The sequence below is a fragment of the Heterodontus francisci genome, chromosome 10, assembly GCF_036365525.1.
Source record: "Heterodontus francisci isolate sHetFra1 chromosome 10, sHetFra1.hap1, whole genome shotgun sequence".
Taxonomy (NCBI): domain Eukaryota; kingdom Metazoa; phylum Chordata; class Chondrichthyes; order Heterodontiformes; family Heterodontidae; genus Heterodontus; species Heterodontus francisci.
Window position 1 is genome coordinate 10,109,497 of NC_090380.1, and position 27,846 is coordinate 10,137,342.

General features: G+C 44.2%; 1 protein-coding gene across 3 annotated transcripts in view; it reads right to left on the minus strand.

The window, feature by feature from the left end:
- LOC137374285 (phosphorylase b kinase regulatory subunit alpha, liver isoform-like) overlaps positions 1 to 27,846 on the minus strand; it is a 285,712-nt gene that overhangs the window by 26,375 nt on the left and 231,491 nt on the right. For all 3 annotated transcript variants that reach the window (XM_068040091.1, XM_068040092.1, XM_068040090.1), the window contains one exon: positions 1,288 to 1,461. In XM_068040091.1, coding sequence (XP_067896192.1) covers positions 1,288 to 1,461 — 174 coding nt within the window. The remainder of the gene's footprint in view (positions 1 to 1,287; positions 1,462 to 27,846) is intronic.

A 27,846-nucleotide genomic window follows, 5' to 3' on the forward strand; every position in this document is an offset into this window, starting at 1 on the left:
GGTCAGTAACACTGTGAAAGTGTCAATAACACCGTGAATGGGTCAGTAACACCATGAAAGGGTCAGTAACACCGTGAAAGGGTCAGTAACACCGTGAAAGGGTCAGTAACACCGTGAAAGGGTCAGTAACACTGTGAAAGGGTCAGTAACACTGTGAAAGGGTCAGTAACACTGTGATAGGGTCAGTAACACTGTGATAGGGTCAGTAACACTGTGATAGGGTCAGTAACACTGTGATAGGGTCAGTAACACCGTGAATGGGTCAGTAACACTGTGAAAGGGTCAGTAACACTGTGAATGCGTCAGTGACACTGTGAATGCGTCAGTAACACTGAATCGGTCAGTAACATGTGAATGGGTCAGTAACATTGTGAATGGATCAGCAACAGTGTGAATAGGTCAGTAACACTGTGGATCTGTGTCAGTAACATTATGAATGGGTCAGTAACATTGTGAATGGTTCAGGAATACAGTGAAAGGGTCAGTAACATTGTAAATGGGTCAGTAACACAGTGAATGAGTCAATAACACGATGGTTATGTGTCAATAACATTGTGGGTATGTGTGATAGTGTGTGCCTGTGTTCCGAATACTGCAATGAGCCATTAACGGTGATAATTGAGTTGCGATCTTGCCAGGTTACACTGGGACAATGTGGAGATCCAATTGGTCAATATTAAACATGTGACACAATGCACCAGAAAAATCCTCAGATGAACACTTTTTAGAAAAAGAATTTCAAAAAGGAATTGGATAAATATTTCAAGAAACCACATTCATGGATATAGGGAAAGAGCTGGCAAATGGAACTAACTAGATTCTTCTTCAAAAGAACAGACTCTATGGGCTGAATGGCCTCCTCCTGTGCTCTGTTATCCTATTATTCTATTCTATGAACACATATGGCTGCCATTGTTTTTGATCTGAAGATTTCTTTCTTACAATTAATTTTGGTGGCTTTTCCTATCTTTAATTTCTTCCCCCCATTAGGAGGTCAAATTCAAGCCAGATCTGTCACTAATCCTGACCCAGCTTGTCTACCATACCTGACTCAGCCTCCCTGCCTTGCACAATCCTGCCTGTATGTAAAGACTGAGCATTATTTAAAAAAAGTCAAGTTGAATTTTTTTAACTAAGTATAAAGTTGATTTCTAATGTAGACATTGGAGCTGGGCTTGAGATCTGCTCAGTACTTCCTTTACACAGCACGGGCAGAAAGCGGAGGGTTAGAATACTTCCAACGGACTGAGACATCACTCTTTTGAACATTCACCATCAGGAACTCACCTTCCGTAAAATTTTCCAGACTTTTTCATAGAAGCCCATGGGAACTCGGTTAATGGCCCCATCGAGGCGTCGTCTACGCAGCCACTGACCCTGGCGGTCATCCCAAGTCAAACGGGTACAGAAGGAGCCGATGGGAGATGCAGTGCCTGTGGGAGATGAAGGACCACTGCATCGCTGGAATAGTCAAAAGAAACAAGAAAAATACAATGAAGGTAGACAGGGTATACAAAAATAAATACCATTCTGAAAATATATGTGGATTCCTGGATTGCAATAGAGTGGGACAACAACCAGCTGTGCAGCAGCAAGCAATTCAAGGTCGAAGTCCACCCTGAAGGATAAGACGATGATGCATGTCTGGAAGATGACAGTGACCACTATTATCTTGCAAGCTACAGTTTCTCTGACTATTTAAGCCACTGCTACCTTTGCTGGTGCATTGTGGCTGCTCACGCTCAGACCAAAAAGGTAACCTATGTCTAGGGGCGGAAGATGTTGGTTTGTTCTTAATGAATACTTTGCATCTGTCTTCACAAAAGAGGGGGATGATGACGATATTGCAGTTAAGGAAGAGGGGTGTGAAGTATTGGATGTGATAAACATAGGGAGAAGGAAGTATTAATGGGATTAACATCCTTGAAAGTTGATAAATCACCAGGGCCAGATGAATGTACCCCAGGCTGTCAAAAGAAGCAAGAGAGGAAATAGCAGAAGGTCTGGCCATCATTTTCCAGTCCTCACTGCATACAGGTGTGGTGCCAGACGATTGGAGGACTGTTAACAATGTACCTCTGTTTAAAAAGGGAGCAAGGGATAGACTGAATAATTATAGGCCAGTCAGTTTAACCTCAGTCATGGGCAAATTATTGGAATCAATTCTGAGAGACAGGATAAACTGTAACTTAGAAAGGCATGGATTAATCAAGGATAGTTAGCACGGATTTGTTAAGGGAAGATCTTATTTGACCAACTTGATCGAATATTTTGAAGTAACAAGGAAGTTGATGTGGTCGACATTGATTTTAACAAAGCTTTTGGCAAGGTCACACATGACAGATTGTGTAAAACAAAAATCCCACGGGATCCAGGGAAATGCAGCAAGGTGGATACAAAATTGGCTCAGTGACAGGAAACAAAGGGTAATTGTTGACGGGTGTTTTAGCGGCTAGAGGGCTGTTTCCAGTGGTGTTCCACAGGGCTCAGTACTGGGTCCCCTGCTTTTTGTGGTATATATTAACAATTTGGACGTAAATGTAGGGGGCATGATCAAGAAGTCTGCAGACGACACAAAGATTGGCCGTGTGGTAGATAGCGAGGAGGATAACGGTAGGCTGCAGGAAGATCTTGATGGGCAGAAAAGTGGTAAATGGAATTCAACCCGGAGTAGTGTGAGGTGATGCATTTGGGGACTCAAACAAGGCAAAGGAATGCAAGAATAATGGGAAAATACTGAGAGGTGTAGAGGAAGTGAGGGACCTTGGAGTGAATGTTCACAGATCCCTGAAGGTAGTAGGACAGGTCGATAAGGTGGTTAAGAAGGCATATGGAATCCTTTCCCTTATTAGCTGAGGTAGAGAATACAATAGCAGGAAGGTTATGCTGGAACTGTATAACTCATTGGTTCGGCCACAACCTGAGTACTGTGTGCAGTTCTGGTCACCTCATTACAGAAAGGATATAATTGCACCAGAGAGGGTACAGGGGAGATTTACGAGGATGTTGCCAGGACTGGAAAATTGCAGCTATGAGGAAAATTTGGATAGGCTGGTGTTGTTCTCCTTGGAACAGAGAAGGCTGAGGGGAGATCTGATTGAAATATACAAAATTTTGAGGGGCCTGGATACAGTGGAGGTGAAGAGTCTATTCACCTTAGCAGAGAGGTCAGTGACGAGAGGGCATAGATTTAAAGTGATTGGTAGAAAGGTTAGAGGGGAGATGAGGAAAAACATTTTCACCCAGAAGGTGGTGATGGTCTGGAACTCACTGCCTGAAAAGGTAGTTGAGGCAGAAACCCGAAACTCATTCGAAAGGAGTCTGGATATGCACCTCAAGTGCTGTAATCTGCAGGGCTATGGACCAAATGCTGGAAGCTGGGATTAGAGTGGATGGATCGTTTATTGGCTGGCACAGACACGATTGGCCAAATAGCCTCTTTCTGTGCTGTAAACCTTATATGATTCTATGGGGAGCCAAAATCGCCATTACCATCGAAGTGAAGAAGACTAACTGATTTCACCAGGTCATCCCTAAAAAGTTCCAAGGTCAATGAGAATGATTTCTTCATTTCGTTTCTATTCATCACGCTGATGGGACCCAGTACTAATGCTGGGACCTTATATCAATGATTTGGATCTTGGAATACAGAGTAGAATTTCAAAACTTGCCAGTGACACCAAGCTTGGAGGTGCAGCAAACAGTGAGGCTGATATGAACCACCTGCAACAGGACATAGATAGGCATGCAGAATGGGCAGGGAGGTGGCAGATAGAATTTAATACTGACAAGTATGAGGTGATGCATTTTGGCAGAAGGAACAGGGAGAGGCAATTTCTACTTAATGGCACAGTTTTAATGAGTGTGCAGGAACAGAGGGACCCTGGGGGTGCATGTACATCGATCTTTGAAGGCGGCAGGACATATTGAGAGAGTAGCTAGCAGAGGATATGGGATCTTGGGATTCATAAATACAGATTGTGAGTACAAAAGCAGGCAAGTTATACTGATCCTTTATAAAGCTCTGGTTAGGCTCGAACTTGAGTATTGTGTTCAGTCCGCCACACTTTAGGAAGGACGTGAGGGTCCTTGAGAGGGTGCAGAGGAGATTTACCAGAATGGTTCCAGGGATGAGGGATTTTAGTTACAAGATTAGGTTGGAGAAGCTGGGGTTGTTCTCCTTGGAACAAAGGAGATTGAGGGGAGATTTGATAGAGGTGTACAAGATTATGACAGGCTTAGATAAGGTAGACAAGGAATAACTGTTCCCATTAACAAATGGTACAAAGACCAGAGGACACAGATTGAAGGTTTTGGGGAAGTGATGCAGGAAGAACTTTTTTACACAGTGAGTGGTAATGATCTGGAACTCACTGCCCACGAGGGAGGTGGAAGTGGAGGCAACCATGATTTCAAAAGGAAATTGATGGACACTTGAAGGAAAAAAACTTGCAGGGCAATGGATAGCGAGCGGGGGAGTGGGACTGACTGGATGGCTCTGCAGAAAGCTGGCATGGACTCAATGGGCCAAATGGCCTCCTTCTGTGCCATCAATGACTCTACTCCAGTACTGGAGAAATCAAATCCCTTCCACTTCAAGCAATCAGAGTAAAGCTCACCTCAGTCCCAACCTCAGAAGAGCACCAGTGTGGCTTTCTCCACACACCCCACTCTCTCAGTCAGAGTCATAACAGCACAGAAGGAGAGGCCATTCAGCCAACTGAAAATTGCTTCAGCCCAGGGGGATGAAAACCCACAATTGCTGGCTTAGCAGGCCAGTGCCTTAGCCATTAAGCTGTTGGGGCTCTGACCTGTATGTGTGTGAATAATGCTGAACTAGAAACAATTCTCTGCCAATTGGGAACAGACTGCACCTTCTCAAACTCATTTCACACACAGGAATATATCAGCCAGCCAGCAGAGATGACTTTGAATTTTGGGAAACAACCTGTACAAGGTTGCCAACCCTTCAGGGTTGTTCCGGAATCTCCATGAATTAAAGATTAAACTCCAGGATGCTGCTGTAACTTGGGAGAACAGTCTTTCTTTCATTTCGTTTGAACGCATTTGGTTATTATTTAGAAAAATATTGGAAATGCAAAAAAAAAGTCTTTTTTATTGGAGTGGTATCAAAAACTCCAGGAATGCTCCCAAGCAGAGTTGGTAACCCTTAACTGCAAAGCAGTAAGCAAAACAAGATCAGTCTGGGCTGAACTTCAACCCAGTGCCTAACCTATTATAGCACCCAGCTCCTCAGAACACTATAAAATAAAATACATTTGCTTGAATTATTATTTCAATGCATCAGCTGTTATTGTTCGGGTTTTAAAAACCAAAACTCACCAAACGTATCAGACCAATTTGGCAATTTAATGTCATCTACGTATTAACTGCAAATTAAAGAGTTTTCAGTACTGAAACCCCAGCTACAGTATCAATGCACATTACATGTTGCAGATAATAATACAAAGAGTAAACCGTAAATGTAAAACCATAAACACAGGAGAGTTAGATTGGTTAAAGATTCACACAAAGTCACTCAGGTTCCATGCAGAATGACCTTGTATCTTTGATCACAAAAGTAAAAACTATATATGTGTTTTAAACTTTGATTTTGAGCAACATGGTCAAATTTGTATCTTTTAGAGAAAGTCATTCTACAACTGGCCAGTAGATTCCAGCCTGGTTAGCCATCACGACCCATGCTCAAAAATTCACATATTTAGATTGTGCAAATTCCAGGATTAAAATGTCAGACAAATCAAAAGCTGCAATCATCCATTAAGATACTTTACTGCTTTTCAACTGGGCATTAGACTAAATGCTTGGCCCAGAACTGTGGAAATACACAATCCCCATTCCAGGCATAAGGCCATAAATTTGTGCACTTTTGGAAGCTCTCTTCAGTCTTGAGTGAAGTGTTGCTCCAGCATGTTGTTTTCACTACTGTACCACATCATAGTTTAGAATGTATTGTACAACCAGAATAAGCAACAATTCACTCTGTGCTACAATAACCACTTTACCAGGTGTGAAAATATTTCTTATTGCCACATTAACTGCCAGTTATCCTCTGCCCAGTCAATAATTTAGTCAGCACTTAGTAGATGTGCAAACTTGTTTTACAAACCAGATACGCTGCTTTTTCACGAGTCATGTGTGATGTGTGTTTACAGGCAAACTACAGGGATTTCTACATCATTCTATCCTTACAGAAATCAGCTTGCCTGGGTGACAGGTTTGCACCATTGAATCAAGATGGCAGAGGCATTCATTTCGGAGACACATCAATTTCGATCAGAAATAAAAGCTGGCGAGAGATGGTAGCGTAATGGTAGTGTCACTAAACTAGTAATCCAGAGGCCTAGCCCAATGCCCTGGGATATGGGTTCAATTCCCACCATGAACAGAAGTTCAATTAATTAATTATATAAAAACCTTGAACTGAAAGCTAGTTTCAGGAATTGTGCCATGAAACTATTGTGATTGTTGTAAAAACCCATCTGGTTCCTTTAGGGAAGGAAATCTGCTGCCCTTACCTGGTTTGGCCTACATGTGACTCCAGACCCACAGCAATGTGGTTGACTCTTAACTGCCCTCTGAAATGGCCGAACAAGCCACTCAATTGTGAAGGACAATTAGGGAAGGGCGACAAATGCTGGCCTTGCCAATGACGCCCATATCCCAAAAAAGAATAAAATAAAGTGTAGCTTAGGAAGCTGTTTTCTGAATCAGTACTGGCTATATTCCAGCCAACAACTTGCAATGACTAACACAAGTGCCCTTTCATTTGGCTTTAGACCATGAAATACTAATTAACAACTGAATTCCATTTTTGTGAGTAGCCCAGGATATATACACACCTCTTAGCCAGATTGAACAAGAGTATTACAAGAGTGACGGCCCCTTTTTTTAATTCGTTCATGGAATGTGGGCATCGCTGGCCAGGCCAGCATTTATTGCCCATCCCTAATTGCCCTTGAGAAGGTGGTGGTGAGCTGCCTTCTTGAACCACTGCAGTCCATGTGAGGTAGGTACACCCACAGTGCTGTTAGGAAGGGAGTTCCAGGATTTTGACCCGGCGACAGTGAAGGAATGGTGATATAGTTCCAAGTCAGGATGGTGTGTGACTTTTTTTTTTAGAGATACAGCACTGAAACAGGCCCTTCGGCCCACCGAGTCTGTGCCGACCATCAACCACCCATTTATACTAATCCTACACTAATCCCATATTCCTACCACATCCCCACCTGTCCCTATATTTCCCTACCACCTACCTATGCAAGGGGCAATTTATAATGGCCAATTTACCGACCAACCTGCAAGTCTTTGGCTGTGGGAGGAAACTGGAGCACCCGGGGAAAACCCACGCAGATACAGGGAGAACTTGCAAATTCCACACAGGCAGTACCCAGAATTGAACCCGGGTCGCTGGAGCTGTGAGGCTGCGGTGATAACCACTGTGCCATCACTTGCAGGTGGTGGTGTTCTCATGCAGCTGCTGCCCTTGTCCTTCTAGTTGGTAGAGGTCGCGGGTTTGGAAGGTGCTGTCGAAGGAGCCTTGGTGCATTGCCACAGTGCATCTTGTAGATGGTACACACTGCTGCCACTGTGCGTCGGTGGTGGAGGGAGTGAATGTTTGTGGATGGGGTGCCAATCAAGTGAGCTGCTTTGTCCTGGATGGTATTGAGCTTCCTGAGTGTTGTTGGAGCTGCAGCCATCCAGGCAAGTGGAGAGTATTCCATCACACTCCTGACTTGTGCCTTGTTGATGGTGGACAGGCTTTGGGGAGTCAGGAGATGAGTTACTCACCACAGGATTCCTAGCCTCTGATCTGCTCTTGTAGCCACGGTATTTATACGGCTACTCCAGTTCAGTTTCTGGTCAATGGTAGCCCCTAGGATGTTGATAGTGGGGGATTCAGCAATGGTAATGCTATTGAATATCAAGGGGAGATGGTTAGATTCCCTCTTGTTGGAGATGGTCATTGCCTGGCACTTGTGTGGCGCGAATGTTACTTGCCACTTATCAGCCCAAGCCGGATATTGTTCAAGTCTTGCTGCATTTCTACATGAACTGCTTCAGTATCTGAGGAGTCGCGAATGGTGCTGAACATTGTGCAATCATCAGCGAACATCCCCACTTCTGACCTTGTGATTGAAGGAAGGTCATTGATGAAGCAGCTGAAGATTGTTGGGCCCAGGACACTACCCTGAGGAACTCCTGCAGTGATGTCCTGGAGCTCAGATGATTGACCTCCAACAACCACAACCGTCTTCCTTTGCGCTAGGTATGACTCCAGCCAGCGGAGGGTTTTCCCCGAGTCTCATTGACTTCAGTTTTTCTAGGGCTCCTTGATACCATACTCGGTCAAATGCTGCCTTGATGTCAAGGGCAGTCACTTTCACCTCACCTCTTGATTTCAGCTCTTTTGTCCATGTTTGAACCAAGGCTGTAATGAGATCAGGAGCTGAGTGGCCCTGGCGGAACCCAAACTGAGCGTCACTGAGCAGGTTATTGCTAAGCAAGTGCTGCTTGATGGCACTGTTGATGACACTTTCCATCACTTTACTGATGATTGAGAGTAGGTTGATGGGGCGGTAATTGGCCGGGTTGGACTTGTCCTGCTTTTAGTGTACAGGCCATACCTGGGCAATTTTCCACATTGCAGGGTAGATGCCAGTGTTGTAGCTGTACTGGAACAGCTTGGCTAGGGGTGCGGCTAGTTCTGGAGCACAGGTCTTCAGTACTATTGCTGGAATATTGTCAGGGCCCATAGCTTTTGCAGTATCCAGTGCCTTCAGTCGTTTCTTGATATCACGCGGAGTGAATCGAATTGGCTGAAGTCTGGCATCTGTGATGCTGGGGACTTCAGGAGGGGGCTGAGATGGATCATCAACTCGGCACTCTTGGCTGAAGATTGTTGCAAATGCTTCAGCCTTATCTTTTGCACTGATGTGCTGGGCTCCCCCATCATTGAGGATGGGGATATTTGTGGAGCCACCTCCTTCAGTTAGTTGTTTAATTGTCCACCACCATTCACGGCTGGATGTGGCAGGACTGCAGAGCTTAGATCTGATCCGTTGGTTATGGGATCGCTTAGCTCTGTCTATCGCATGCTGCTTACGCAGTTTGGCATACAAGTAGTCCTGGGTTGTAGCTTCATCAGGTTGACACCTCATTTTGAGGTATGCCTGGTGCTGCTCCTGGCATGCCCTCCTGCACTCTTCATTGAACTAGGGTTGGTCTCCTGGCTTGATGGTAATGGTAGAGTGGGGGATATGCTGGGCCATGAGATTACAGATTGTGGTTGAGTACAATTCTGCTGCTGCTGATGGCCCACAGCGCCTCATGGATGCCTAGTTTTGCATTGCTAGATCTGTTTGAAATCTATCCCATTCAGCACGGTGATAGTGCCACACAACACAATGGAGGGTATCCTCAATGTGAAGGCAGTACTTCGTCTCCACAAGGACTGTGCGGTGGTCACTCCTACCAATACTGTCATGGACAGATGCATCTGCAGCAGGTAGATTTGTGAGGACAAGGTCAAGTATGTTTTTCCCTCTTGTTCGTTCCCTCACCACCTACTGCAGACCCAGTCTGGCAGCTATGTCTTTTAGGATAAAAATAAAAACAAAAAATGCTGGAAATACTCAGCAGGTTTGGCAGCATCTGTGGAGAGAGATGCAGAGTTAACGTTTCAGGTCAGTGACCCTTCTTCAGAACATTAGGACTCGGCCAGCTCGGTCAGTCGTGGTGCTACTGAGCCACTCTTGGTGATGGACATTGAAGTCCCCCACCCAGAGTACATTTTGTGCCCTCGCCACCCTCAGTGCTTCCTCCAAGTGCTGTTCAACATGGAGGAGTACTGACTCCTCAGCTGAGAGAGGGCAGTAGGTGGTAATCAGTAGGAGGTTACCTTGTCCATGTTTGACCTGATGCCATGAGACTTCATGGGATCCGGAGTTGATGTTGAGGTCTCCCAGGGCAACTCCCTGTCTACTGTATACCACTGTGCCACCACCTCTGCTGGGTCTGTCCTGCATGATTCCTGTATGACTATGTCAGGCTGTTGCTTGACAAGTCTGTGGGACAGCTCTCCCAACTTTGACACAAGCTCCCAGATGTTAGTAAGGAGGACTTTGCAGGGTCGACAGGGCTGGGTTTGCCGTTGTCATTCCCAGTGCCGAGGTCGATGCCGGGTGGTCCGGTTTCATTATTATCCCTATTAATTATACATTGCTGAGATTTCTCAGCATGACAGTATTGGTAGGAGTGACCACCGCACAGCACAAAGGGCTGGTTTATGTAGCAGTCAGTATAGATTCCCTAAGGGCTGGTTTATGTAGCAGTCAGTATAGATTCCCTAAGGGCTGGTTTATGTAGCAGTCAGTATAGATTCCCTAAGGGCTGGTTTATGTAGCAGTCAGTATAGATTCCCTAAGGGCTGGTTTATGTAGCAGTCAGTACAGATTCCCTAAGGGCTGGTTTATGTAGCAGTCAGTATAGATTCCCTAAGGGCTGGTTTATGTAGCAGTCAGTATAGATTCCCTAAGGGCTGGTTTATGTCGCAGTCAGTATAGATTCCCTAAGGGCTGGTTTATGTAGCAGTCAGTATAGATTCCCGAAGGGCTGGTTTATGTAGCAGTCAGTATAGATTCCCTAAGGGCTGGTTTATGTAGCAGTCAGTACAGATTCCCTAAGGGCTGGTTTATGTAGCAGTCAGTATAGATTCCCGAAGGGCTGGTTTATGTAGCAGTCAGTATAGATTCCCTAAGGGCTGGTTTATGTAGCAGTCAGTACAGATTCCCTAAGGGCTGGTTTATGTAGCAGTCAGTACAGATTCCCTAAGGGCTGGTTTATGTAGCAGTCAGTATAGATTCCCTAAGGGCTGGTTTATGTAGCAGTCAGTATAGATTCCCTAAGGGCTGGTTTATGTAGCAGTCAGTACAGATTCCCTAAGGGCTGGTTTATGTAGCAGTCAGTATAGATTCCCTAAGGGCTGGTTTATGTAGCAGTCTGTATAGATTCCCAAAGCGCTGAGCTTAGACAACCTGGGCGAATTTGTTCAAGAAATAACTCAGGATAAAATAAATGCAGTGATGGATTTCCTGAAAAGCTTGTGATAAGCTGCAACACGGGAAACTTATGGCAAAGACAACGGCTTGTAAAACTAGCCATGTGGAAGGAAAGATGGTTGTAGGGTAGGAAGCAGGGTCGGAATAAAGGGAATTCTGTCAGACTGGAAGGGTACCGGAAGTGGCTTTCCATAGGAGTCTCTGTTGTGGCTGTTATTCAGATTCATGGAATCATACAGCACATGAGGCCATTTGGCCCATGGTGCCTATACCAACTCTTTGAAAGGGCTATCCACTTCACCCCATTCCCCTGCTCTGGGCTAGTATCAGCCCCATTTCCTGCTTTTTCCCCAGAGACCTGCAAAATTTTCCCCTTCTAGTATTTATCCAATTCCCTTTTGAAATTTATTATTAAATCTGCTTCCAACACCCTTTCAGACAGTGCACTTCAGAGAACAACAACTCACTGTGTAAAAACAAAATGTTCATCTCTCCTCCAGATCATTTGTCAATTAAATTAAATCTAACCCCCACTGGTTACTGACCCTCTTTCCAGTGCATTTACTATACACATAAACAATTCAGATCTAGAATTAAGGGAACTTTTTATAATTTATATCAATGACTTAGATGAAGGGAGTGATGGCATGGTAGCTAAATTTGCAGTTGACACAAAGATAGGGAGGAAAGCATGTTGTGAAAAGGACATAAGGAGGTTGCAAACCGATATAGATAGGTTGAGTGAGTGGACAAAAATCTGGCAGATGAAATATAACGTGGGAAAATGTGAAGTTGTTCACTTTGGCAGATTAGATTAGATTAGATTAGATTAGATTAGAGATACAGCACTGAAACAGGCCCTTCGGCCCAACGAGTCTGTGCCGACCATCAACCACCCATTTATACTAATCCTACACTAACCCCATATTCCTACCAAACATCCCCACCTGTCCCTATATTTCCCTACCACCTACCTATACTAGTGACAATTTGTAACGGCCAATTTACCTACCAACCTGCAAGTCTTTTGGCTTGTGGGAGGTAACCGGAGCACCCGGAGAAAACCCACGCAGACACAGGGAGAACTTGCAAACTCCTCACAGGCAGTACCCAGAATCGAACCCGGGTCCCTGGAGCTGTGAGGCTGTAGTGCTAACCACTGCGCCACTGTGCCGCCCCTTTTTAAGACTTCACTACTCCTGTACTCAAATTCTCTTGTGATAAAGGCTAACATACCATTAGCCTTCTTAAGTGCTTGCTGTCCCTGCGTGTCAACTTTCAGTGACTTATTGACAAGGACACCCAGATCCCTTTGCACATCTACACTTTCTAGATTTAGGAAGAATAAAAAAGCAGAGTATTACTTCAAAGGAGAATGACTGCAGAATTCCGAGGTGCAGAGGGATCACGTGTTCTAGTGCATGAGTCACAAAAAGTTAGCATACAGGTACAGCTAGTAATAAAGAAGGTTAATGGAATTCTATCTTTTATTACAAGAGGAATCGAAAATAAAAGTAAGGATGTTATGCTTCAGTTATACAGGGTAAGACCACGTCTCGAATACTGTGTGCAGTTTTGGTCTCCTTATTTAAGGAAGGATGACAATGCATTGGAGGCGGTTCAGAAAAGGTTTACTAGATTGATACCTGGAATGAGCAGGTTGTCTTATCAGGAAAGGTTGGACAGACTGGGCTTGTTTTCACTGGAATTCAGAAGAGTGAGGAGAGATTTTGATTGAAGTTTATAAGATCCTGACAAGGTGATTGTTGAAAGGATGTTTCCTCTTGTGGGTGAGTCCAGAACTAGGGGGCTCTGTTTTAAAATTAGGGGTTGCCCTTTTAAGACAGAGATGAGGAGAATTTTTTGTCTTACGAGGGTTGTGAGACTTTGGAACTCTGCCTCAGAAAGTGATGGAGGCAGAGGCATTGAATATTTTTAAGGCGGAGGTAAATAGATTCTTGTTAGGCAAGGGAATTAAAGGTTATCGGGGTAGATGGGAGTGTGGAATTCGAGACACAAACAAATCAGCCTTGATCTTATTGAAAGGCACAGCAGGCTAGAGGGGCCAAATGGCCTACTTCTCTTAATTCTTATGTTCGTATGTAACAACATTGAAGTATGCAAATGCCAATAAACTTAGGAGTCGAGCAAATTGTGACAAGGACAACAAAGGTCATAGATTGGATAGTGAGCTGGGCAGAAAGTTAGCAGAGCAGCTCAATGTAGATAAAAGCAAAATACTGCGGATGCTGGAAATCTGAAACAAAAACAAGAAATGCTGGAATCACTCAGCAGGTCTGGCAACATCTGTGGAAAGAGAAGCAGAGTTAACGTTTCGGGTCAGTGACCCTTCTTCGGAACTGACAAATATTAGAAAAGTCACAGATTATAAACAAGTGAGGTGGGGGTGGGGCAAGAACAGCTCAATGTAGAGATGTGTGAAGTAAAACATTTTAGCAGCAAAAACAGAAGGAAGCAAGTAGGCCTTGAATGGTAAGATTTTCCATGGAGTAGAGGAACCTTGGTGAGCAGATGCACGAGTGCAACACTTGGTAGGTAAAGCCAAAAAAAGGCAGACTGAATCTTAATTTTGTATCTGGAGTTATTACGAGGCAGTTGAGAAGTTTGGGCTTTTTGTACTGGAGCTGAGAAGGTTCTGAGGATCACAATAAAAAACAGAGGGTGATTAAAATGAGAAATTCTCTGCTTAAAACGTTTGCTGAAGGACTACTCCTGGGCATTTCATCTTCCACCTGTGTAACACCAGCCACCCCCTGCTCACGTCCAATGCCGCGGAAAGCCATGCTTTTTCACCTCCATACTTTTTCACCTCCATACTCAACTGCTCTCCTGGTTGGCCACCCTCTGCAAACTTCCCCTCAGTCCAAACACTGCTGCCTGTATCCCAAGCCTTTCCCATTAGCCCTGCCCTAGCTGATATACATTGGCTGACATTCTCGGGATGTGGGTGTCACTGGCCAGGCCAGCATTTATTGCCCATTCCTAATTGCCCTTGATAAAGTGGTGGTGAGCTGCCTTCTTGAACCGCTTTGGTCCCTGTGGTGTAGGTACACCCACAGTGCTGTTAGAAAGGGAGTTCCAGGATTTTAATCCAGGAACAATTAACTGTTCATTGATGGTGAGAAGATAGGAAATAGGAAATCATTGGGAAGATAAAGCCATTCAACTGTCAAGTCTGCTTCTTCCACAGACAGTATATAGCACTCTATCCCATCAGGCACTTTTAACCTTCCTGAGGGAAATTTCAATATAAAGACACCTAATCCCAAAGATTTACCAAGTTTGATGAGACAAACTATTTTCCTCTATCATATACTGCTTTGTATTTACTGCTTCTGTTTCAGATGTATTTGCAACCTTCGCTGTTAACATGACGTTTATTCTGAGCATTGAAACTACACAGTTTCTGAAGGCCCTTGCAACCCAGCATCTGCTTCAAATTAGCAACATTCCAGAGTTTATTACAATCACCCTCACCTCATGTAATTCAACCTCTTCAAATGTTAAATGTACTTGCATTAAAAGAGAGGGAAGATGGATGTTAAAAGGAGTGGGTTTATACTGTATCACACTGGAGTATGAAGGAGCGAGGTCGCTGCTCCCGAGCGGGTGAAACAGGGCTGTGTTCTCGCACCTACACTGTTTGGGATCTTCTTCTCCCTGCTGCTCTCACATGCGTTCAAGTCTTCAGAAGAAGGAATTTTCCTCCACACAAGATCAGGTGGCAGGTTGTTCAACCTGAGACTGAGGGTTGATACTGCACCACACTGGAGTGTTTATCATTGTCCTGTAGACTGAGGGTTGATACTGTACCACACTGGAGTGTTTATCATTGTCCTGTAGACTGAGGGTTGATACTGTACCACACTGGAGTGTTTATCATTGTTCTGTAGACTGAGGGTTGATACTGTACCACACTGGAGTGTTTATCATTGTTCTGTAGACTGAGGGTTGATACTGTACCACACTGGAGTGTTTATCATTGTTCTGTAGACTGAGGGTTGATACTGTACCACACTGGAGTGTTTATCATTGTTCTGTAGACTGAGGGTTGATACTGTACCACACTGCAGTGTTTATCACTGTCCGGTAGACTGAGGGTTGATACTGTACCACACTGGAGTGTTTATCATTGTTCTGTAGACTGAGGGTATATACTGTACCACACTGGAGTGTTTATCATTGTTCTGTAGACTGAGGGTTGATACTGTACCACACTGGAGTGTTTATCATTGTTCTGTAGACTGAGGGTTGATACTGTACCACACTGGAATGTTTATCATTGTTCTGTAGACTGAGGGTTGATACTGTACCACACTGGAGTGTTTATCATTGTTCTGTAGACTGGAGTGTTTATCATTGTTCTGTAGACTGAGGGTTGATACTGTACCACACTGGAGTGTTTATCATTGTTCTGTAGACTGGAGTGTTTATCATTGTTCTGTAGACTGAGGGTTGATACTGTACCACACTGGAGTGTTTATCATTGTTCTGTAGACTGAGGGTTGATACTGTACCACACTGGAGTGTTTATCACTGTTCTGTAGACTGAGGGTTGATACTGTACCACACTGGAGTGTTTATCATTGTCCTGTAGACTGAGGGTTGATACTGTACCACACTGGAGTGTTTATCATTGTTCTGTAGACTGAGGGTTGATACTGTACCACACTGGAGTGTTTATCACTGTTCTGTAGACTGAGGGTTGATACTGTACCACACTGCAGTGTTTACCACTGTTCTGTAGACTGAGGGTTGATACTGTACCACACTGGAGTGTTTATCATTGTTCTGTAGACTGAGGGTTGATACTGTACCACACTGGAGTGTTTATCATTGTTCTGTAGACTGAGGGTTGATGCTGTACCACACTGGAGTGTTTATCATTATCCTGTAGACTGAGGGTTGATACTGTACCACACTGGAGTGTTTATCATTGTTCTGTAGACTGAGGGTTGATACTGTACCACACTGGAGTGTTTATCATTGTTCTGTAGACTGAGGGTTGATACTGTACCACACTGGAGTGTTTATCATTGTTCTGTAGACTGAGGGTTGATACTGTACCACACTGGAGTGTTTATCATTGTTCTGTAGACTGAGGGTTGATACTGTACCACACTGGAGTGTTTATCATTGTCCTGTAGACTGAGGGTTGATACTGTACCACACTGGAGTGTTTATCATTGTCCTGTAGACTGAGGGTTGATACTGTACCAGACTGGAGTGTTTATCATTGTTCTGTAGACTGAGGGTTGATACTGTACCACACTGGAGTGTGTATCATTGTTCTGTGGACTGAGGGTTGATACTGTACCACACTGGAGTGTTTATTAATGTCCTGTAGACTGAGGGTTGATACTGTACCACACTGGAGTGTTCATCATTGTTCTGTAGACTGAGGGTTGATACTGTACCACACTGGAGTGTTTATCATTGCTCTGCAGACTGAGGGTTGATACTGTACCACACTGCAGTGTTTATCATTGTTCTGTAGACTAAGGGTTGATACTGTACCACACTGGAGTGTTTATCATTGTCCTGTAGACTGAGGGTTGATACTGTACCACACTGCAGTGTTTATCATTGTTCTGTAGACTCTGGGTTGATACTGTACCACACTGGAGTGTTTATCATTGTTCTGTAGACTGAGGGTTGATACTGTACCACACTGGAGTGTTTATCACTGTTCTGTCGACTGAGGGTTGATACTGTACCACACTGGAGTGTTTATCACTGTTCTGTGGACTGAGGGTTGATGCTGTACCACACTGGAGTGTTTATCATTGTTCTGTAGACTGAGGGTTGATGCTGTACCACACTGGAGTGTTTATCATTGTTCTGTAGACTGAGGGTTGATGCTGTACCACACTGGAGTGTTTATCATTGTTCTGTAGACTGAAGGTTGATACTGTACCACACTGGAGTGTGCATCATTGTTCTGTAGAGTGAGGGTTGATACTGTACCACACTGGAGTGTGTATCATTGTTCTGTAGACTGAGGGTTGATACTGTACCACACTGCAGTGTTTATCATTGTTCTGTAGACTGAGGGTTGATACTGTACCACACTGGAGTGTTTATCATTGTTCTGTAGACTGAGGGTTGATGCTGTACCACACTGGAGTGTTTATCATTGTCCTGTAGACTGAGGGTTGATACTGTACCACACTGGAGTGTTTATCATTGTTCTGTAGACTGAGGGTTGATACTGTACCACACTGGAGTGTTTATCATTGTTCTGTAGACTGAGGGTTGATACTGTACCACACTGGAGTGTTTATCATTGTTCTGTAGACTGAGGGTTGATACTGTACCACACTGGAGTGTTTATCATTGTTCTGTCGACTGAGGGTTGATACTGTACCACACTGCAGTGTTTATCATTGTTCTGTAGACTAAGGGTTGATACTGTACCACACTGGAGTGTTTATCATTGTCCTGTAGACTGAGGGTTGATACTGTACCACACTGGAGTGTTTATCACTGTTCTGTAGACTGAGGGTTGATACTGTCCCACACTGGAATGTTTATCATTGTTCTGTCGACTGAGGGTTGATACTGTACCACACTGGAGTGTTTATCATTGTCCTGTAGACTGAGGGTTGATACTGTACCACACTGGAGTGTTTATCATTGTTCTGTAGACTGAGGGTTGATACTGTACCACACTGCAGTGTTTATCATTGTTCTGTAGACTAAGGGTTGATACTGTACCACACTGGAGTGTTTATCATTGTTCTGTAGACTGAGGGTTGATACTGTACCACACTGGAGTGTTTATCACTGTTCTGTAGACTGAGGGTTGATACTGTCCCACACTGGAGTGTTTATCATTGTTCTGTAGACTGAGGGTTGATACTGTACCACACTGGAGTGTTTATCACTGTTCTGTACACTGAGGGTTGATACTGTACCACACTGGAGTGTTTATCATTGTTCTGTAGACTGAGGGTTGATACTGTACCACACTGGAATGTTTATCATTGTTCTGTAGACTGAGGGTTGATACTGTACCACACTGGAGTGTTTATCATTGTTCTGTAGACTGAGGGTTGATACTGTACCACACTGCAGTGTTTATCATTGTTCTGTAGACTAAGGGTTGATACTGTACCACACTGGAGTGTTTATCATTGTCCTGTAGACTGAAGGTTGATACTGTACCACACTGGAGTGTGCATCATTGTTCTGTGGACTAAGGGTTGATGCTGTACCACACTGGAGTGTGTATCATAGTTCTGTAGACTGAGGGTTGATACTGTACCACACTGGAGTGTTTATCATTGTTCTGTAGACTGAGGGTTGATACTGTACCACACTGGAGTGTTTATCATTGTTCTGTAGACTGAGGGTTGATACTGTACCACACTGGAGTGTTTATCATTGTTCTGTAGACTGAGGGTTGATACTGCACCACACTGGAATGTTTATCATTGTTCTGCAGACTGAGGGTTGATACTGTACCACACTGGAGTGTTTATCACTGTTCTGTAGACTGAGGGTTGATACTGTACCACACTGGAGTATTTATCATTGTTCTGTAGACTGAGGGTTGATACTGTACCACACTGGAATGTTTATCATTGTTCTGTAGACTGAGGGTTGATACTGTACCACACTGGAGTGTTTATCATTGTTCTGTAGACTGAGGGTTGATACTGTACCACACTGGAGTGTTTATCATTGTCCTGTAGACTGAGGGTTGATACTGTACCACACTGCAGTGTTTATCATTGTTCTGTAGATTAAGGGTTGATACTGTACCACACTGGAGTGTTTATCATTGTTCTGTAGACTGAGGGTTGATACTGTACCACACTGGAGTGTTTATCACTGTTCTGTAGACTGAGGGTTGATACTGTACCACACTGGAGTGTTTATCATTGTTCTGTAGACTGAGGGTTGATACTGTACCACACTGGAGTGTTTATCACTGTTCTGTAGACTGAGGGTTGATACTGTACCACACTGGAATGTTTATCATTGTTCTGTAGACTGAGGGTTGATACTGTACCACACTGGAGTGTTTATCACTGTTCTGTGCACTGAGGGTTGATACTGTACCACACTGGAGTGTTTATCATTGTTCTGTCGACTGAGGGTTGATACTGTACCACACTGGAATGTTTATCATTGTTCTGTAGACTGAGGGTTGATACTGTACCACACTGGAGTGTTTATCATTGTTCTGTAGACTGAGGGTTGATACTGTACCACACTGGAGTGTTTATCACTGTTCTGTAGACTGAGGGTTGATACTGTACCACACTGGAGTGTTTATCATTGTTCTGTAGACTGAGGGTTGATACTGTACCACACTGGAATGTTTATCATTGTTCTGTAGACTGAGGGTTGATACTGTACCACACTGGAGTGTTTATCATTGTTCTGTAGACTGAGGGTTGATACTGTACCACACTGGAGTGTTTATCATTGTTCTTTAGACTGAGGGTTGATACTGTACCACACTGGAGTGTTTATCATTGTTCTGTAGACTGAGGGTTGATACTGTACCACACTGCAGTGTTTATCACTGTTCGGTAGACTGAGGGTTGATACTGTACCACACTGGAGTGTTTATCATTGTTCTGTGGACTGAGGGTATATACTGTACCACACTGGAGTGTTTATCATTGTTCTGTAGACTGAGGGTTGATACTGTACCACACTGGAGTGTTTATCATTGTTCTGTAGACTGAGGGTTGATACTGTACCACACTGGAATGTTTATCATTGTTCTGTAGACTGAGGGTTGATACTGTACCACACTGGAGTGTTTATCATTGTTCTGTAGACTGGAGTGTTTATCATTGTTCTGTAGACTGAGGGTTGATACTGTACCACACTGGAGTGTTTATCATTGTTCTGTAGACTGGAGTGTTTATCATTGTTCTGTAGACTGAGGGTTGATACTGTACCACACTGGAGTGTTTATCATTGTTCTGTAGACTGAGGGTTGATACTGTACCACACTGGAGTGTTTATCACTGTTCTGTAGACTGAGGGTTGATACTGTACCACACTGGAGTGTTTATCATTGTCCTGTAGACTGAGGGTTGATACTGTACCACACTGGAGTGTTTATCATTGTTCTGTAGACTGAGGGTTGATACTGTACCACACTGGAGTGTTTATCACTGTTCTGTAGACTGAGGGTTGATACTGTACCACACTGGAGTGTTTATCATTGTTCTGTAGACTGAGGGTTGATGCTGTACCACACTGGAGTGTTTATCATTGTCCTGTAGACTGAGGGTTGATACTGTACCACACTGGAGTGTTTATCATTGTTCTGTAGACTGAGGGTTGATACTGTACCACACTGGAGTGTTTATCATTGTTCTGTAGACTGAGGGTTGATACTGTACCACACTGGAGTGTTTATCATTGTCCTGTAGACTGAGGGTTGAAACTGTACCACACTGGAGTGTGTATCATTGTTCTGTGGACTGAGGGTTGATACTGTACCACACTGGAGTGTTTATTATTGTCCTGTAGACTGAGGGTTGATACTGTACCACACTGGAGTGTTTATCACTGTTCTGTAGACTGAGGGTTGATACTGTACCACACTGGAGTGTTTATCATTGTTCTGTAGACTGAGGGTTGATACTGTACCACACTGCAGTTTTTATCATTGTTCTGTAGACTAAGGGTTGATACTGTACCACACTGGAGTGTTTATCATTGTCCTGTAGACTGAGGGTTGATACTGTACCACACTGCAGTGTTTATCATTGTTCTGTAGACTAAGGGTTGATACTGTACCACACTGGAGTGTTTATCATTGTTCTGTAGACTGAGGGTTGATACTGTACCACACTGGAGTGTTTATCATTGTTCTGTAGACTGAGGGTTGATACTGTACCACACTGGAGTGTTTATCATTGTTCTGTAGACTGAGGGTTGATACTGTACCACACTGGAGTGTTTATCATTGTTCTGTAGACTGAGGGTTGATGCTGTACCACACTGGAGTGTTTATCACTGTTCTGTCGACTGAGGGTTGATACTGTACCACACTGGAGTGTTTATCATTGTTCTGTAGACTGAGGGTTGATACTGTACCACACTGGAATGTTTATCATTGTTCTGTAGACTGAGGGTTGATACTGTACCACACTGGAGTATTTACCATTGTTCTGTAGACTGAAGGTTGATACTGTACCACACTGGAATGTTTATCATTGTTCTGTAGACTGAGGGTTGATACTGTACCACACTGGAGTGTTTATCATTGTCCTGTAGACTGAGGGTTGATACTGTACCACACTGGAGTGTGTATCATTGTTCTGCAGACTGAGGGTTGATACTGTACCACACTGGAGTGTTTATTATTGTCCTGTAGACTGAGGGTTGATACTGTACCACACTGGAGTGTTTATCACTGTTCTGTAGACTGAGGGTTGATACTGTACCACACTGGAGTGTTTATCATTGTTCTGTAGACTGAGGGTTGATACTGTACCACACTGGAGTGTTTATCATTATCCTGTAGACTGAGGGTTGATACTGTACCACACTGCAGTGTTTATCATTGTTCTGTAGACTAAGGGTTGATACTGTACCACACTGGAGTGTTTATTATTGTCCTGTAGACTGAGGGTTGATACTGTACCACACTGCAGTGTTTATCATTGTTCTGTAGACTAAGGGTTGATACTGTACCACACTGGAGTGTTTATCATTGTTCTGTAGACTGAGGGTTGATGCTGTACCACACTGGAGTGTTTATCACTGTTCTGTCGACTGAGGGTTGATACTTTACCACACTGGAGTGTTTATCATTGTTCTGTAGACTGAGGGTTGATACTGTACCACACTGGAGTGTTTATCATTGTTCTGTAGACTGAGGGTTGATACTGTACCACACTGCAGTGTTTATCACTGTTCGGTAGACTGAGGGTTGATACTGTACCACACTGGAGTGTTTATCATTGTTCTGTAGACTGAGGGTATATACTGTACCACACTGGAGTGTTTATCATTGTTCTGTAGACTGAGGGTTGATACTGTACCACACTGGAATGTTTATCATTGTTCTGTAGACTGAGGGTTGATACTGTACCACACTGGAGTGTTTATCATTGTTCTGTAGACTGGAGTGTTTATCATTGTTCTGTAGACTGAGGGTTGATACTGTACCACACTGGAGTGTTTATCATTGTTCTGTAGACTGGAGTGTTTATCATTGTTCTGTAGACTGAGGGTTGATACTGTACCACACTGGAGTGTTTATCACTGTTCTGTAGACTGAGGGTTGATACTGTACCACACTGGAGTGTTTATCATTGTTCTGTAGACTGAGGGTTGATACTGTACCACACTGGAGTGTTTATCACTGTTCTGTAGACTGAGGGTTGATACTGTACCTCACTGCAGTGTTTATCACTGTTCTGTAGACTGAGGGTTGATACTGTATCACACTGGAGTGTTTATCATTGTTCTGTAGACTGAGGGTTGATACTGTACCACACTGGAGTGTTTATCACTGTTCTGTAGACTGAGGGTTGATACTGTATCACACTGGAGTGTTTATCATTGTTCTGTAGACTCTGGGTTGATACTGTACCACACTGGAGTATTTACCATTGTTCTGTAGACTGAAGGTTGATACTGTACCACACTGCAATGTTTATCATTGTTCTGTAGACTGAGGGTTGATACTGTACCACACTGGAGTGTTTATCATTGTCCTGTAGACTGAGGGTTGATACTGTACCACACTGGAGTGTTTATCATTGTTCTGTAGACTCTGGGTTTATACTGTACCACACTGGAGTATTTACCATTGTTCTGTAGACTGAAGGTTGATACTGTACCACACTGGAATGTTTATCATTGTTCTGTAGACTGAGGGTTGATACTGTACCACACTGGAGTGTTTATCATTGTCCTGTAGACTGAGGGTTGATACTGTACCACACTGGAGTGTGTATCATTGTTCTGCAGACTGAGGGTTGATACTGTACCACACTGGAGTGTTTATTATTGTCCTGTAGACTGAGGGTTGATACTGTACCACACTGGAGTGTTTATCACTGTTCTGTAGACTGAGGGTTGATACTGTACCACACTGGAGTGTTTATCATTGTTCTGTAGACTGAGGGTTGATACTGTACCACACTGCAGTGTTTATCATTGTTCTGTAGACTAAGGGTTGATACTGTACCACACTGGTGTGTTTATCATTGTCCTGTAGACTGAGGGTTGATACTGTACCACACTGCAGTGTTTATCATTGTTCTGTAGACTAAGGGTTGATACTGTACCACACTGGAGTGTTTATCATTGTTCTGTAGACTGAGGGTTGATACTGTACCACACTGGAGTGTTTATCACTGTTCTGTAGACTGAGGGTTGATACTGTACCACACTGGAGTGTTTATCATTGTTCTGTAGACTGAGGGTTGATGCTGTACCACACTGGAGTGTTTATCACTGTTCTGTCGACTGAGGGTTGATACTGTACCACACTGGAGTGTTTATCATTGTTCTGTAGACTGAGGGTTGATACTGTACCACACTGGAATGTTTATCATTGTTCTGTAGACTGAGGGTTGATACTGTACCACACTGGAGTGTTTATCATTGTTCTGTAGACTGAGGGTTGATACTGTACCACACTGGAGTGTTTATCATTGTTCTGTAGACTGAGGGTTGATACTGTACCACACTGCAGTGTTTATCACTGTTCGGTAGACTGAGGGTTGATACTGTACCACACTGGAGTGTTTATCATTGTTCTGTAGACTGAGGGTATATACTGTACCACACTGGAGTGTTTATCATTGTTCTGTAGACTGAGGGTTGATACTGTACCACACTGGAATGTTTATCATTGTTCTGTAGACTGAGGGTTGATACTGTACCACACTGGAGTGTTTATCATTGTTCTGTAGACTGGAGTGTTTATCATTGTTCTGTAGACTGAGGGTTGATACTGTACCACACTGGAGTGTTTATCACTGTTCTGTAGACTGAGGGTTGATACTGTACCACACTGCAGTGTTTATCACTGTTCTGTAGACTGAGGGTTGATACTGTACCACACTGGAGTGTTTATCATTGTTCTGTAGACTGAGGGTTGATACTGTACCACACTGGAGTGTTTATCATTGTTCTGTAGACTGAGGGTTGATGCTGTACCACACTGGAGTGTTTATCATTGTTCTGTCGACTGAGGGTTGATACTGTACCACACTGGAGTGTTTATCATTGATCTGTAGACTGAGGGTTGATACGGTACCACACTGGAGTGTATATCATTGTTCTGTAGACTGAGGGTTGATACTGTACCACACTGGAGTGTTTATCATTGTTCTGTAGACTGAGGGTTGATACTGTACCACACTGGAGTGTTTATCATTGTTCTGTAGACTGAGGGTTGATACTGTACCACACTGGAGTGTTTATCATTGTCCTGTAGACTGAGGGTTGATACTGTACCACACTGGAGTGTTTATCATTGTCCTGTAGACTGAGGGTTGATACTGTAGCACACTGGAGTGTTTATCATTGTCCTGTAGAGGTGAAGAAGGAGCTGCGGGACCCGAGAGAAGTCCTGTGAAAAGGTGCCCCGAACACCCAAAACATCCACGAGCGGCCCCCCCGGCCGCAACTTCAAAGCGCCCGCGGGAGATGGCTCGGAGAGCATCTGCAGCGCACTGTCGGCAATGCTGCATGCCTTTATTTAAACCACTGCAAAAAAAAAAACCCTTAGCAAATGTAACCACCTCTAAGTCTGCCAAATGATGCTTCACCTCCCGAAGGACGTAGATGAGCTTTCCGGACGTCGATGGTGGGCACTGAGGAATTGGCTTATTACCTGCACCAGATTCCACCCCCCCTCCCCCCCCCCACCCCCGTCCCCTTCCCTGCTCCACCCTCTCAGCTCACCCCCTCACAACCCCGTCCCAGCCCGCCCCCCCCCGCACCATCTTCACCCCGCACCCCCTTCCCCTGCACCCCCCCCCCCCCACCCCCTCCCTCTACCCCTCCCCCCTGCATCCCCTCCTCCCACCGGCACCATCCTACACCTGTGTAGGGGCCCCAACAACCCCACTGCCTTGTGGGCGTCTCGGGAGAGACCAAGGCTAAGGGAGTAAACCCTAACAGAAAATCCGGAGCGGAACCCCGTAGGCGGTCATGTGTCACCTTTGGCATGTTTCCGGCAGTTCCTGCAGCCATACTGGTGCCAAACGTCGTGTCCTGCACTCCTTTGGACCCCACCAGAAAGGCCGAGAGGGGGGTTTTGACGACTGGGCAACTCTCAACCTCCATAAATTTGCCCAGGCATGCGCCATGGAGAGGTCACTCCATAGTTGCCTCACAGCGACTGAAACAACACGGAAGGCAGCAGTTACGGGTTATAAGTCCAGATAAATTGGCGTAGAAACTGGGCACAAATTTCTCTGCAGCACCTGTGGAAGAGCCTGTCACTCCAGAATTGGCCTTTATAGCCACTCCAGGCGCTGCTTCACAAACCACTGACCACCTCCAGGCGCGTATCCATTGTCTCTCGAGATAAGGAGGCCCAAAAGAAAAAGAAGAAGAAGAAGAAGAAGTAGACTGAGGGTTGATACTGTACCACACTGGAGTGTTTATCATTGTTCTGTAGACTGAGGGTTGATACTGTACCACACTGGAGTGTTTATCATTGTTCTGTAGACTGAGGGTTGATACTGTACCACACTGGAGTATTTACCATTGTTCTGTAGACTGAAGGTTGATACTGTACCACACTGGAATGTTTATCGTTGTCATGTGGACTGAGGGTTGATACTGTACCACACTGGAGTGTTTATCATTGTCCTGTAGACTGAGGGTTGATACTGTACCACACTGGAGTGTTTATCATTGTTCTGTAGACTGAGGGTTGATACTGTACCACACTGCAGTGTTTATCATTGTTCTGTAGACTCAGGGTTGATACTGAACCACACTGGAGTGTTTATCATTGTCCTGTCGACTGAGGGTTGATACTGTACCACACTGCAGTGTTTATCATTGTTCTGTAGACTAAGGGTTGATACTGTACCAGACTGGAGTGTTTATCATTGTTCTGTAGACTGAGGGTTGATACTGTACCACACTGGAGTGTTTATCACTGTTCAGTAGACTGAGGGTTGATACTGTACCACACTGCAGTGTTTATCATTGTTCTGTAGACTGAGGGTTGATACTGTACCACACTGGAGTGTTTATCATTGTTCTGTAGACTGAGGGTTGATACTGTACCACACTGGAGTGTTTATCATTGTTCTGTAGACTGAGGGTTGATGCTGTACCACACTGGAGTGTTTATCATTGTTCTGCAGACTGAGGGTTGATGCTGTACCACACTGGAGTGTTTATCATTGTTCTGTAGACTGCGGGTTGATGCTGTACCACACTGGAGTGTTTATCATTGTTCTGTAGACTGAGGGTTGATGCTGTACCACACTGGAGTGTTTATCATTGTTCTGTAGACTGAGGGTTGATGCTGTACCACACTGGAGTGTTTATCATTGTTCTGTAGACTGAGGGTTGATACTGTACCACACTGGAGTGTGTATCATTGTTCTGTAGACTGAGGGTTGATACTGTACCACACTGCAGTGTTTATCATTGTTCTGTAGACTGCGGGTTGATGCTGTACCACACTGGAGTGTTTATCATTGTTCTGTAGACTGAGGGTTGATGCTGTACCACACTGGAGTGTTTATCATTGTTCTGTAGACTGAGGGTTGATGCTGTACCACACTGGAGTGTGCATCATTGTTCTGTAGAGTGAGGGTTGATACTGTACCACACTGGAGTGTGTATCATTGTTCTGTAGACTGAGGGTTGATACTGTACCACACTGCAGTGTTTATCATTGTTCTGTAGACTGAGGGTTGATACTGTACCACACTGGAGTGTTTATCATTGTTCTGTAGACTGAGGGTTGATGCTGTACCACACTGGAGTGTTTATCATTGTCCTGTAGACTGAGGGTTGATACTGTACCACACTGGAGTGTTTATCATTGTTCTGTAGACTGAGGGTTGATACTGTACCACACTGGAGTGTTTATCATTGTTCTGTAGACTGAGGGTTGATACTGTACCACACTGGAGTGTTTATCATTGTTCTGTAGACTGAGGGTTGATACTGTAACACACTGGAGTGTTTATCATTGTTCTGTAGACTGAGGGTTGATACTGTACCACACTGCAGTGTTTATCATTGTTCTGTAGACTAAGGGTTGATACTGTACCACACTGGAGTGTTTTTCATTGTCCTGTAGACTGAGGGTTGATACTGTACCACACTGGAGTGTTTATCACTTTTCTGTAGACTGAGGGTTGATACTGTCCCACACTGGAATGTTTATCATTGTTCTGTCGACTGAGGGTTGATACTGTACCACACTGCAGTGTTTATCATTGTTCTGTAGACTAAGGGTTGATACTGTACCACACTGGAGTGTTTATCACTGTTCTGTAGACTGAGGGTTGATACTGTACCACACTGGAGTGTTTATCATTGTCCTGTAGACTGAGGGTTGATGCTGTACCACACTGGAGTGTTTATCATTGTTCTGTAGACTGAGGGTTGATGCTGTACCACACTGGAGTGTTTATCATTGTTCTGTAGACTGAGGGTTGATGCTGTACCACACTGGAGTGTTTATCATTGTTCTGTAGACTGAGGGTTGATACTGTAACACACTGGAGTGTTTATCATTGTTCTGTAGACTGAGGGTTGATACTGTACC